At 40.0% G+C, this 14,194-nt stretch overlaps 1 protein-coding gene across 6 annotated transcripts in view; it reads right to left on the minus strand.

The window, feature by feature from the left end:
• Window positions 1-12,171, minus strand: part of LOC125462069 (serine/threonine-protein kinase 32C) — a 290,855-nt gene extending 278,684 nt beyond the window's left edge. For 4 of the 6 annotated variants that reach the window (XM_048551554.1, XM_048551553.1, XM_048551559.1 and 1 more), the window contains exon 1: window positions 11,587-12,171. In XM_048551554.1, coding sequence (XP_048407511.1) covers window positions 11,587-11,638 — 52 coding nt within the window. In that variant the 5' untranslated portion in view covers window positions 11,639-12,171. The remainder of the gene's footprint in view (window positions 1-11,586) is intronic. The other 2 variants (XM_048551556.2, XM_059653104.1) reach the window with 1 other exon arrangement.
• Between the last annotated feature and the right edge of the window lie 2,023 nt (window positions 12,172-14,194).

Consider the following 14,194-nt stretch of genomic DNA (forward strand, 5'->3'; position numbering starts at 1 on the left):
AACAGAAAGTTAATTACAGTGTGTCGGTTCTAACCTGTCTTCCAACAGCATGTTCAGAACACAGAAGTCAAGTGAAGGGAGCAATCTGAGCTTCCATGAGTACATGAGTATTTTCTAATTTTGCTGAACAGAAAACCAATCCAGACCTTCTTAGTGATTCAATATTTGAGTAATGTTCTATCTCCAGTGGGAGGATTGTGCTGGAAACCCATCAAACTACAATAAAACTGCAAATGTCTTTTACAGCCACCAAAAATGATAAATTTAATTCATTTTATTACTCCCAGCTGGAACAAAATGAATTTTCATCAGGCTTTTGAATAAAATCTAAAATAATCTTATTACAAGCAAACTTATTCTTGAAATAAGTGGCAAATTGGTTATTAACTGAGCTATAATGCAAATTGAACTATGCTCCGCTTAATCCCATACACATATTCATGCACATACAAAACATCTCTCACACACAGAGAAATAATGAATGCAAATGGATATCCCCTTTAATCACAAACACACATTCATGCACAGAGAAGACATCTCTCTCTCTCTCACACACACACACACACACACACACACACACACACACACACACACACATGCATAGTCACACACACAGCAATTATAAGTGCAAGCATTAGAGAAAAAACTCTAGATCAAGATTCCTATCATACAGGATAGAATGAGGTCTCTTTCTCCCACACAGTCCTTTCAGTTGGTTGTCGACAAGTTCACTTTGCTGTCAGTCCAGAATGGTGGGAAATCTTCTAACCGGATTTCAAATTCCACTGAGACACAGCTAGAAATCCTGATATTCTGAAACTTTATCAAGGTTTTCCAATCACTGAGAGACATACATCATTGCTCTTGCTTCAAGTTCTCACTCCCTCAAACTAAGAGTGACAGTGCTGAATCTTGCAAAGTTCTTCAGCAACTACCCACAGGTTTTAGATAAGTACTGAAAAACACCGATTACCCCTCTCCAGACCCTGTTGCTGGAAGATGGGAGTATACGTCCATGAGTGTTCTCGAGGTTTGTTTGCTTAACAAGTAAAGCAATAAAGCTCCACTGTTACTTCTCTCTAACTTTGGCGGGCACTGTTTTTCAAATTTTTTTTATCGTAAACAGCAAATAGGCCATAGTATACTTCAGATCATAGCAAACAGATTTTCCAGTTCCAGGCAATTACACAGTAAATTATTTGCAAACCCAGCAAAGTCCAATGTCCAACTACCAGTTGTCTTATTCCATAAATATGTGTATTTATATGTACCTCAACCTCATATGCTCCAGTGAAAAAAGTCTTAGCCTATCCAGCCTTTCTTTATAACTCAAACCAATTCAACTAGATTCTGAGATAACAAAGTGTGGAGCTGGATGAACACAACAGGCCAAGCAGCATCTCGGGAGCGCAAAAGCTGATGTTTTGGGCCTAGACCCTTCATCAGACTCTGTATGGATCACATTAAAAGGAAGACAATGACAAAAAGTGGAGTAGTTCTACAGGTATCCTTGAATTTCATAAACAATCATAGCAGACCTTTCCATTGTCCTTCCTCAAGTGTGAGAATATGTCTCTAAGTGTTCCAGTATTTCAGTATTGGCTAATCAGATAATGGTAGTTCAATCTCCTACTCCTCACTCTTACTGTCTCTGTCATCTCCCACCTAAGATGCTTGCTCCTTTTTATCTTCCTCTCCAAAATGGCATTGTTTTCACATGTTTATGTGTTTTAACCAATTCTTTTTCCTGTGATCTGGAGTACATGTCAAATAAATCACTCTACTTATCCTCTTTAATTGCCTGTATGAATGATTGACCCTTACTTTCAGAGGTTTGCCCTGTAAAGATAAGTAGATTTGCACTTTATCTCCTGTTTGAAATCATCTGGTTCCAGCATGCCCAATCTTTCATCACTACCTGTGAGGTTTTCAAAGTTGCTGTGCTATTTTGCATGCTTCTGTGAGTCTTTCTGGTAACGTGGACACACAGCCTAATATTGCGGATTGATGTTTCAGTCTTAAAAATGTTTACATTACTAATTTTAATGTACTTCTTATCTCATGGCCAAAGATTGATTCAAATAGACCAAACCTATTTTGGGGAATCATTTCTGTGTTTCATTTGGGAATCTTTGATAGAATATAATAGGAAATCCAAACCATTATTGTATCTTGATAATATTCATAACAATATGGTTTCATCATTATCTTAAGAATCTTTTGGCACCCCTCTAACATTCGATGTGTTTGTGGATGATATGCAGTGGACTTCAGTTACTTTATCCCAGGTTTCTTATTATGTTTTGAAAATTTTGAGACAATTGGAATTTTAGCTGGTCTGTATTTTAATTGGTAGCTCATAACAAGTAAAAAATTGAGTTAACTGAATTTTGACATCACTGCTTCACAAGTAATTGCCCTAAGAAAAACAAGATTCTAAAAATCAATTTGTCATACTCATAACTCTAAGGATATGGTGGTATCCCATTTTGATTTTCAGCAATGTTCACATACAATCCACAAATACTGCTAAATCAAGCACAGAATGCTGGATAAACTGAGCAACATTTGTCGATAGAGAAACAGAGTTAACACTGAGTGCAGTCGGGTTCTTTTTCAGAATTGTTCTGAAGGAATGTCATACCAGATTCAAAACGTGAATGCTCTCTCAACTATAAGACATGTTGAGTCCCTCCAGCATTCTCTATGTTAGTTTCAAACTTCCAGCATCCACAGTAATTTGCTTTTATCACGCTTCTGAATCATTCTTCAAAAACTGAGATGGGTACTAACAGTGTCAATTTGATCTCTTGTTGAGGTTTTCCTACATGGCACATACAGTATATTTTAAAGAAGTGTGCGACATTCTTATGAAGACCTGGCCAGGATAATTGCCTGCTTATCAGTGCTGGAGTTTTGAGCATTCCCACGGCTTGCCACTGGAATTTCATGTGCGACCCACAACATCTCTTTACGCTAGCTGGGCGGTACCACAATCTGATGAACAATTGTCCATTCTTTACCTGCACATGTGTGTGGATAACTTGCCTTCATCACCAGAGTTCCAACTATAATGTGATAACAATCTAGAACATCTTCAGGTTCAACTACAGCTTCAGCGATCACTGATTGTACAGACTTGCTCAACCTTAGACCTTCTTGTGGTGTCTCAGTTAAACAAAACTTATAAAACACTTCTTTCGAATTTCCTCATCTTGAAATACATGGTGCAACTCCTATTATATCTGCTTGTGATACCACTTTGAGCACTGGTGATGGGCTTTGTTCTGCCATTACTCTAGTCAGTATATATTATGGAAAAATATCTGGGACTTGTTCTTGTCCCTGTTTTGTCTCTTTGAATTCATTCAGACCCTGTATATTTATGATGAAGCTTTGTTCCAGCATATTCATTCCCAGGAGTAAGTTAAACTTATCCACAAGTAATGTCTGAACAACTCCGACTATCACTGTTCCAGACATTAAGTCACATTCTAATTGCATTTTATACAAAAGAACTAGTATATATTTCCCATTTATTCCATTTACTAAAACTTTAGCTTGCAAAGGAGTCTCTGCAGGGACATTTGTCTTTCTCCAGCAAAAAAAACGCTTGCATGGCTCCTCCATAACTTATTAGAGTTAATGTGTTTAATCACTTTGTTTGAAGAAAAAGCGGTGACATTTCCTTTTGGTGAAAATCCTTTATGTTACTGTGCACCTTATTCATCTATCCTGCACTCACAGCAATGTTTAAGTTTGTTCTTCTAGTTGTGTCTTTAAAGCCACAATTTGATCAAGGGTATTTTCCTTCTGAGCTCCTTTTCCAGACTTGTTGTTACAAACTTCAGTAAGCCCCATGAACTTCCCAAACAACTTGCACCAATCTGAATAAAGTTGTCTCAATTTGTTACGATGGAAGCACTTCGGCATTCAATTCTCACTTCCACCCTCAGCACCTTCCTTTCTAGTTTGAGGAAGAATACCTTAGAGTGTTTCCAGTTGTCAATTCTTCTATCCTAGCTCCTTGCTTAACTTTCACTCTCCTACGTTGTCTCCTTCCCGCGTTTATGAGAATGACAAAAAAAGTTTCATTTATTGGATCAGTTCAAAATCATCAGTCATCTCTGCTGCTTTTTTAGCCGGTGCATCCCTCTGGGTTCTAATTATTGGCGATGTTCATATTTTTAGCTTCTGGCGCTTTTGAAACCTTCTAGAGCATAACGTCTCAGAGCTTCACACATGCTATATACACCCAATACACATATAAAACATCCAGCATTATGTTTCTTCACTTTACAAATTCAGTCTAGCTATGGCTAGGCTGTTTCCTTAGGTTTTGAAAAACTGGTCCATATGCTTCAGAAACTAAAGTCATAGAGTCCTAGAGATATACAGCAGGGAAAAAGACTCTTCAGTCCAACTCGTCCATGCCAACCAGATATCCTATATAAATCTAGTCCCATTTGCCAGCATTTGGCTCATATCCCTCTATGCACTTCTTGTTCATATACCCATCTAAATGCCTTTTAAATTTTGTAATCATACCAGCTTCCACCACTTCCTCTGGCAGCTCATTCCATACATGCACCACCCACTGTGTGAGAAAGTTGCCCCTCATGTCCCTTTCATATCTTTCTCGTTTCACCTTAAACCTACACCCTCTAGTTTTGGACTCACCCACGCTGGGGAAAAGACCTTGGCTATTCAGCCTATCCATGCCCCTCATGATTTTATAAACCTCTATAACATCATTCTTCAGCCTCCGACACTAATAGGTCCAGCCATTTCAGCCTCCCCCTTCAGCTCAAACCATCCTACTTTGGCAACACCTCATAAATCTTTTCTGAACCGTTTCTAGTTTCACTATTTGATGTACACCCAGAACAGTTTTCTGACAGTGATGCAACTATCTTGCGTGCTCCACTCATCAACTTCTTTGCATCAGCAGTGTCCAGTTTTTCTTTGCCACTTTATTTGTTTACCCACTTTTTCAAACAAGAGAAGCACATCCCCACATCCTTTTCCTCAATTTTTTTTTGTCTATAATTTTAACATTTCCATACTGGGCTTCAGGTTATGGCTAGACTTCTGCTCATCAGGACCTTCTGAGGACTGAAGTCATTTATTTAAAAATTCTAGTGTTATAAGCCCAAATTCTCTGTTTCAAAACTTTCTCTTTATCCTTTTCTTTTTCCTGGAACTCCAAATCCACCGTCCTAGTTGCTTTCCTTCTGTTTTTCCTCATTCAGAAATTCAAGTTCAAACTTTTAATTTGCTCTCTATCCTTTCAATTCCTTCCTTGCTCTTCGCATTTCAAATTCAAAATGCCTCATTTCTTTTTCATTTTCAAACTGCTTTAACCAAATCAGAATCATTACAAACTCTGGTGACTCACCACTTGGAGCACCTGGTCGCAGTTGTATTTCCATGAATCTTAAATGATCGTAATTATCACTTCCTTCATAGTTTTTGCAGGAAATTCCACTTTTAACTCCTTCCCCAAGCTTAGCTTTAGTTAAATTTTGTAAACCAGTTAGAAATGCCACCTCCATGTTTAAAAGGTTTCAGCTGTTTCTAATGCTGTTTTGCTATATACGATATGAAAACCCGGGTACAGTCCTTCCTCCCTTTACCAAATTACTGTTGTTCAACTTCCAGTATCACATTTTCCATATCCAATACGCACAACTAGCCCCTCAAGCTTTGGTCACAACTCTCTTGGGAAGAGAATTGGAAGTCAAGGCCCATAGCTCTGTGAGCTATTTATCATTGAGCACTTTGTCAGTATGAAGCATGTGTAGGGACTTCGGACAAATCATGGCTGCTGATGAATCTAATCCATAGGCTGAAACAATTCAGTGTGAACTGAGAAATCCTACATTACGGGGGCTGAGTTGGAAAGACTGTGAGACTGCACACAGTCCCACAATTCTGCAGGAAGTAACACAAGCACTTGTAAATATAGGACCATCAAAAAAAAAGGAACAGGAGTCGAATCAGCCCCTTGGCCTGATCAATGAGATCAATTCAAAGACCTGACAATCCTCAAACTCATGTTCTTAATTTTCCACCATAACCCTTGGATTCTCTCACTGATTAAAAGTCTATCTATCCCTACCTTAAATAAAAACTTAGTGATGCAGCCTCACAGTCCTTTGCACTAGAGAACTCAACAGATTAACTCCCCTCAGAGAGGAAATACCTCCTCACATCTGTCTTTAATGGGTGACCCCTTACACTGAGAATGCTGTCTTGTCTCTATACTCTCGTATTAAGAGAAATAACCTCTCTGTATTTTTCTTTTCAAGCTCCTCAAGAATCTTACAGCTTTCAAAATGGTCTCATCTCAGTTTTCTAAATAAATATCATCTAACCTATTCAAGGAAAGATAACAATTCATTGGAGACAATTCAGATTAGAATGATCTCTGGTGCAGGGGACTGTTTTAAGAGCGAAGGCTAAATAGGTTTGGACTCTACTCACTGGATTTTAGAAGAATGTGAGGTGATCTGATTCAAACATAGGAACTTCTCTTAAAGCTGACAGTCTTTGGAGCTGCTTGTCATAGAGAGCTGTAGGGGCAATGTCGTTGTTTATATTTAAGGCTGAGAATGATAGATTCTTGATCAATAGGGGAATCAAGGACTACAGGGAAAATGCAGAAAAGTGGATATAAGGCGTGTTGTCAAGGGGTTGGATGACCTACTCTGTTGTTATTTCTTATGGTCTTATTCTCAACTTCTCCTTTTAAGCCAATGCTTCCATACCCAGAATGAACTAGTGAATTTTCTCTGGATTGTTCCAGTGCCAGAACATCTTTTCTTAGATAATGGGACCAAAACTATTAACATTATAACATTTGTTGTTTAAATAGTTGTGGCATTCTACAGTTTTAACAAGATTTCCCTAGATTTATATTCCATTTCTTTTGAAATAAAGGTCACTAATCCATCTGCCTTCCCTATTTACCACTGAACTTAGATGCAAGCTCACTACAATTCTTGCACAAGAGCTCCCCATAAAATATTATTCAGTTCTTCCATTCTTCTTGCCAAAATGCATGTTTTCACATTTTCCCACATAAGATTCCATCTGCCAAGTTTCTGCCCACTCGCCTATCCTATCTATGTCCCTCTGTAGACGCTATGTCATCCTCACTATTTACCTTCCCAATTATTTTTGTGTCATCTACAAACTTGCAACAAATCAACAAACACTGGGGATTATTGTTGTGAACTCACTTGGAACTGCGTCCAATGAAATGTTATATTTCCTTAAATGGGTTGGGTGATACTTGTTGGTACATTCTCTGACACTAAACTCACCCACAAACAGAAACACCCTCTTAGCATTTACCCTGTCAAGTCCTTTATGAATCTTACATGTTCACCTCTCATTCTTCTGAACTCTAATTAATAGAGCCCCAACCTATTTAGCCTTTGCACATGAGGCAATCCCCGAGGATCATGCTAGTAAAGCTTCTCTGAACTGCTTCCAATGCAATGATATCTTTTCTCAAATAAGTGGACCAAAACTGCTCACAGTGCTCCTGATACAGTCTCACCAGCACTTTATAAGACATCACTATTTTGATACTCCAACCTCCTTGAAAGAAGGTCCAACATTCCATGAGCCTTCCTGATTACCTGCTGCACCTGTGTGCTAGCTTTCTGTGTTTTCTGAGCAAGTACCCACAAGTCCCTTTGTGTTGCAGCATTCTACAGCTTTTCTCCATTTAAATAATATTGTGTTCTTTTGTTCTCACTTCCAACGTGGACAACTGCAACTTAACCTGTTAATATCTCTCTGTAAGTAGTTTGTATCCATCTCACAACCTGCCTTTCCACCAACTTTTGTGTTGTCTGCAAATTGAGCTAGCATACATTCACTTCCATGCTCCAAGTCATTAACACATTTTGTAAAATGATACAGTCCCAGCACTAATCCCTGTGGAACCTCACTGGTCACAGTGCATCAATCTGATAAAGATTTTTTTATCCCCACTCACTATTACCACTGTTTTCAGCCCATTAGCAAATTTTCTATCCATGCCAATAAATTATCTCCAACACCATGAGTTCTATTATCTAATGGCTTAATCTTTTGTGAGGTATCATGTTGAATGCCTTCTGGAAGTCAAATATATCACATCAACTGGTTCCCCTCTATCCATTTTGATTGCTACTTCCTCAAAGCAACTCAAATAAATTAGTCAGACAAGATTTCCTTTTCATGAAACTATGCTGACTCTGCTGAATTAAATTATGATTTTTCAAATGTTCTGCTATTACTTCCTTAAACATTCCCAACAATAGATGTTAGGCTCATCACCCAATACTTAACTGCTTTTTGCCTTCCTCCTTTTGTGAAAATGGGTATCACATTGGCAGTTTTTCAACCTTCTGGTACTTCTCAAGAATCCAAAGGTTTTTAGGAAAATTAAAACTAATGCATTCACTATCTCTGTTGCTACCTCTTTTAGGATCCTAGGGTGTAAGCAATCAGGGCCAAGGGACTTACCTGCCTTTAGCCTCATTAGTCTGTCTAATATGACTTCTCTAGTAGTGGTACTCATTTCCTCCCTTGTATTCTTTAGGATAAATAGAGTATTAACTATTCCCTTGTTTCACGTTACTATTTCACAGACCTCATTCTCTAAAGGAATATGTTAAATTTGGCCTGTCTCTACCTTTTTAAATATTTAAAGAAGCTCTTACTCTCTATTTTCATATTACTTACTATTTTGACCTTCTTCCTTGCTTCCAACTCTTTATTATTTCTTTGGCCGTCTTTAGTTGGCTTTTAAAACTTTCCAAATCCTCTACAAAACTTGTTTTTTTTTGTTTTAGTAAGCGTTTAAAGTGAAAGCTTTCCATTTTAAACATCCTTCCTCTTTTAACCAATGTTTGAACAATACTGATTTGTTACCATAAATGTTTGTGACAGTGAAATGTGAAAGTTTGTCCAGTAGTTTTCTTTCCATAGGCATGTGGGGATTCCTTTTATTTAAAGGTTACTGGTCCCTACAGAGATTGAAATTACTGCTTTTGCCCTTTTTGCATGGCGTGGCTACTCGAATGGATAGCTCACATCTTTACAAGGTACTACTAGCCCTAGATGACTGCTTTTTAAATGATTACTTTATTGGCCATTTTCAATCAGTTTAAAAACATAATTGTGAACCATTCCTTCAATAAAGCAAACTTCCCCTAAAAGGCAAAGACACAACCCAATCATCAATAAGTAATTTATACAGTTAGTACTGTATGTCAGTCACATCTGCAGAGTTTTAGCCGATGTCAAGTTTGCAGAGGTTACGATAAGGGAGACTGATCAGGGGTGCCTAGTGGCATCTAAGATGGTAAAGGCCAGTTAATGTTGTCAGCAGCAAAACAGCCAAGGCAGCAGCAGGATTGAGGGATGTTACAAAGGTGAAACAGACAGCCTTAGTATGTTCATGAACTCAGTTTGGGATCAAATATGGCACTAAGGTTGCAAAGAGTCTGGTTCAGTTTCAGACAGTTGCCAACAGGAGGGATAGCATCTGTAGCTGGGAAAGGGATTATCACTCACCATTACAATAGTAAAGGAGTAGTGCACTGTTTGTGATGCCTTCTCTCAGATGAGATCTCAACTGGTCATTTGGTCAGGCATGATCAATCTCATGGGACCAATTTTAAGAATGTGAAGGCATCAAGAGAGGGTGCAGAAAAGATTGATGTGATTGATTTCATGGACGAGGGGCTTGAATGGATACAGAACAGAAGATGCGAAGGTTTGATAGCGAAATCATGGACAGATTAGATGACTGTTGCCATCGGCAGAAGGTGTGAGAACAAGAGGAGATGTATTTAAAGTGATTGATGAAAGAGCCAAAGGGAATATGAGGATTTTTTTATTATTCAGGGAGTCGTTAGTATCCACAATGTGCTGCCAAGAGTAAAACCATATTCACACATGGTTCTTGAGAGAGAATTATATAGTCAGCTGAACAGAATAGAATTGCAAGGCTACAGACAAAGGGTAAGGGAGTAGGGCTAGCTGAATTGTTTGTGCAGAAAGATGGTACAGACAGAAAGGACCAAGTGGCTTCCTTCTGTGCTAAAGCCATTCTGTAACTTTTAAGGTGAATACAGGAATTCATCCCATGTGCTGTCCAATACTTATTCCTTTATCTGCTTCTCTTGCTGCTGTGAATGGAGTCCCATGTGGCTGGATGATAAAGGAAGCCCCTCCAGTACACACAGGACAAGAAGGAACAGTTTCCCTGTAACACATTAAGATGGTATGTTAACTGTGATTTTGATAAAAGCTACTTCTGAACTGATTGGCAGGATTCAAAGATAGGCTTCTGATAAAAATCCACACAGGTTTAGCAGGCAGCAGGTTCAAGGATTTGAAAGGGGAAGGGAAATTGGAGATGTCAAGACAGATTTCAAGGATGGAGGTAATCAGTTACTTTTTCTTCCTGACAGAAGTGATGGCAGATTTGTTCGAAAGGGAACTTGTACATGAGGAAATCTAAAATATGGTGCAACTTTCACAACCACAAAGCAAGGGTATGTCTTCAGAAAATGCACTAATTAGGATATACCTCGTACGGAAAAGGATCCAAATCATTAAACTGTAAAGAAATTACCAAAAAAAAGCAGCAAGAAACAAACCAAAAGCAGTTAATTTGGCATCCAGTGTAATTCATCACTGTTACCGAATTGCACGTTTAATGCAAACTTGAATCAGAATTCTGACTAGGCGTTTGTCATTAATGCACGTGTAGTCACCTTTTCAGAAAATATTATTGCTTCACCAACATTGTGGTTTTAACATAATCTCAGACTCCGTGCTGAAACATACTGGAAGTTCATTACTTTTTCATAGATGAAAGCCAAACAGGCATTAAAAAGTTTTGAGTACCTCTAAAATGCATACATTGTGAAACTGCACATTGAAATGATAGTAGTATCGTGGGTTTGCTTCCTTCGCTAACAGCTTTAAGTGTAGATTAATATCCACTACATCAGGAAGCATCTGGTAATAAAATATGCTGCAACATTAAAGAAACACCCATTATGGTATTATCCATATTACTGACAAATCCAATTAAGCATCAATATAATCATGTTGTTCAGAAGCGCAGTAAGCGTGTTTAAGATAATACAGGATCAGAGTTCCGGATCTGTAGCTGGTTCAAAATTGAACAATAGAGAGAATCCTGGACTAATGTATTTCCAAACAATCTTGTGGTGCTGTATTTTGATTCTTCTCAGTATTTCGGTGACGAATACCCAAAATTTGACATAATACTGTCCATAACACTTCATTTTTAAATGTATTTATTCCGCTTGTTGTTCTAAATAAGTGAAAATAGAAGTGGCTACTGAAAAGTCAAAAAGAAATAACTTTCTAAATAGATATTAGAAAGTCTCCCTTAACCATGAGTTAACCATAACCTCATTAAAAACTTACTTATTGACTACAGGTCATTTTGCACTAACTGGAATTAGCTCATTATTGGTACACATAAATGGAGATTAACCTGCCCCAGCTCCAACAGAAAGAAAACAGAAACGGTTCGGTGCTTACCGCCCTCCTTTTCGTCAAAAACTGGCCGCTTAGAAGAACTGTTCGCTCCCATCCTCTCTCACCTCTGAGACATTTAAGGAGGCGAGCCGCTGGCATTCCTTAGTTGAATCGACACGACGAGAGCTGTGGACGCGAGCATCTCCCTCCAGTCACTTGTGTCTCACAGCCATAACGTGCGCATTCAAAATGTGCAGCTCCTGATCTGTGTAAAGGCTGTGGGATCTTTGAAAGGGGTAGAGGGTGGTGAACAGGGGTACTAAGTGGGAAACTACCAGCTGGAGAAGAGGGCACACGGACAGCAGCTTTGGAAGCAGCCCGCTCGCTTATTCCCAGAGCACCGGCACGGGTACATCGCGGGCAGGCGGGGAGTTCAGTTTCTCTTTCTGTTCCCAACCTCACCTCTCAGTCCACACCTTCCTATCACTGTAAAGCTGAGAAATGGCTCAACTTTGTCTTTTTTTTATTGCGGCGAAGATCCAAGAGCGAAAGACAATGGCTGGGGGCAGCCAATTGCTGCTGTGAAACCTCAGCCTAGCCTGGCTTCACTCACACACACACATACTACCAACCTACTCTCACCCGGCTGCCCATTGTACCAGTTTACAAAGCGCGACGTGATGGAAATCCACTAGATCCCGCCCCTCCTTCGCCACCATTGGCTGCCCTGCCGGCCACTCCGGAGATTCTTTAGCCCCATTGGCCTCTGACTCAGTCAATCATTGAAACTGACCACCGCTGTCGTAGCTTGCAAGGGAAAGCGATAGGAAGCGTTCGAGTTTTTTTTTGCACAAGCGAAATCAATTGGAGGGACGTGTGATGCTCGGAATATTATTTATGTTGCGGAGACAATTAAGGCTTCTGTTAATCTGACAACGTTGCATTTATAGAGGAGGGAAACAATCTCAAACCAAAACTAAGATTTGGGATCTAGGAGATCTCAGTCTTAACTGGGACATAGTAGGGTCAAAACCCCTGGACACATTGTGTAAAAACAGCCCAAAGCTGTTTAACTGTAAATCAACAAAGGGATCGTACAGACGGCAACAGCAGTCTGGAACATTGGATTGATCCTACCCCTATATGACACAGACAATATATGTGTGGCCTATATCCATTCCTTTGAAGATATGGCATCAATATGAACGTGAAAGGACTGTGCACACAGCCTTGATAATCCACCCGTCATTCTTACAGTGTTCTTCCGACTTCCTACTAGCGTTTTTCTATTACTCCCACATCTTTGTGGCCAGCAACACCCAGGGCTCTTCATTACTGAAGAGCTGTGTAAATCCGCAATTCAAGAATCTTCAGCAAAAATCGTAGCTCAAAAACAATGCCCTAGTTTTCTTGCGAGGAAACAAGACCCCCGCCCCCCACCACCTCTCAACTTCCAGTTGAGCAATCTCAATCCAGTTTCTAACTGCTCAATCTAAATTCTGAATTATACAGGGAACAAGATCCACGCGATTTTGCTCGCCGGAGGGGCAAATCCTACCAACACTTCGTGGCGATACATTTCTTCAGGTTTTAAATACTCGCTCGAAACAGAGAGAAAGAACTCTGTTGTAGCTTTGCTCATACTCTGTTATCATGCATCCTGGGAACATTATATAGAGCCCCGTCCCGAAGTGTGGTTCTGCAGCTAAGTAATGTTTGAGTTTCATTTTGCTCTGTCATATGTCGCAAACCAAGTATTTCACGTAAACTATTCACTTTGTACCACGGTTAAGGTTGATTTAATTGCTCGATAAACTCAGCAGGCTTGTGGAAAGAAAGCAAAGTTAACGTTTCGAGTCCAATGACTTCTTCAGAGCAGATGCTTCTAGACCTGCTGAGTTTCTGAAGCAGTTTCTGTTTTTCTTCTTTCAGACCTTCAACATTTGCAAATTCTTGGTTTTACTTCTGGTTGATTATGTTGCCTGTAGTTTCTGGGCTCTAAATACTCTCATAAAATCCCTACAGTGTGGAAGCAGGCCATTTGGCCCAGTGAGTCCACACAGACCCTCTGAACAGTATCCCACCCAGGCCCATATTTCTCGTGGCTGATCTACCTTGTGTGAACGTTCCTTGACACTTGGGGCTATTTAGCACTGCCCATCCACCTAACCTGCACATCTTTGGACTGTGGGAGGAAACTGGAGCACCAGGTGAAAACCCACACAGACACGGAGAGAATGTGCAAACTCCAGGGTGGGTCCCTGGCGCTCTGAGCCACTGTGAGGCCGTACCGCCATGTCACTGACCAACGGGTCAGTGGGCAATGGAAAACTGGCAAAATGGTCTCCTTTCCATCCCTTAGTTCATCCTAATGGATTGTTTCCATTTCGGACATTTCGGGGGCTCCCTTGTCGAAGTTGGCCTCGTCTCACCCACAAGGGAGCCTCTGAAATATCCACCTTCACCCACAACTGAGGTTTCCCCACCTCTGTTGTCAAGAGGCCCCTCAACCAGGTCCGACCCATTTCCCACACTTCCGCCCTCACCCGTTCTCTTCCCTCCTGTAACAGTGATAGGGTTCCCCTGATCCTCACCTAACATTCCACCAGCATCCACATCCAGAAGATCATCAGACACCATTTCCACCGCCTCCAGCAAGATACCACCACCA

Source organism: Stegostoma tigrinum, chromosome 20 (genome assembly GCF_030684315.1).
Source record: "Stegostoma tigrinum isolate sSteTig4 chromosome 20, sSteTig4.hap1, whole genome shotgun sequence".
Classification (NCBI taxonomy): domain Eukaryota; kingdom Metazoa; phylum Chordata; class Chondrichthyes; order Orectolobiformes; family Stegostomatidae; genus Stegostoma; species Stegostoma tigrinum.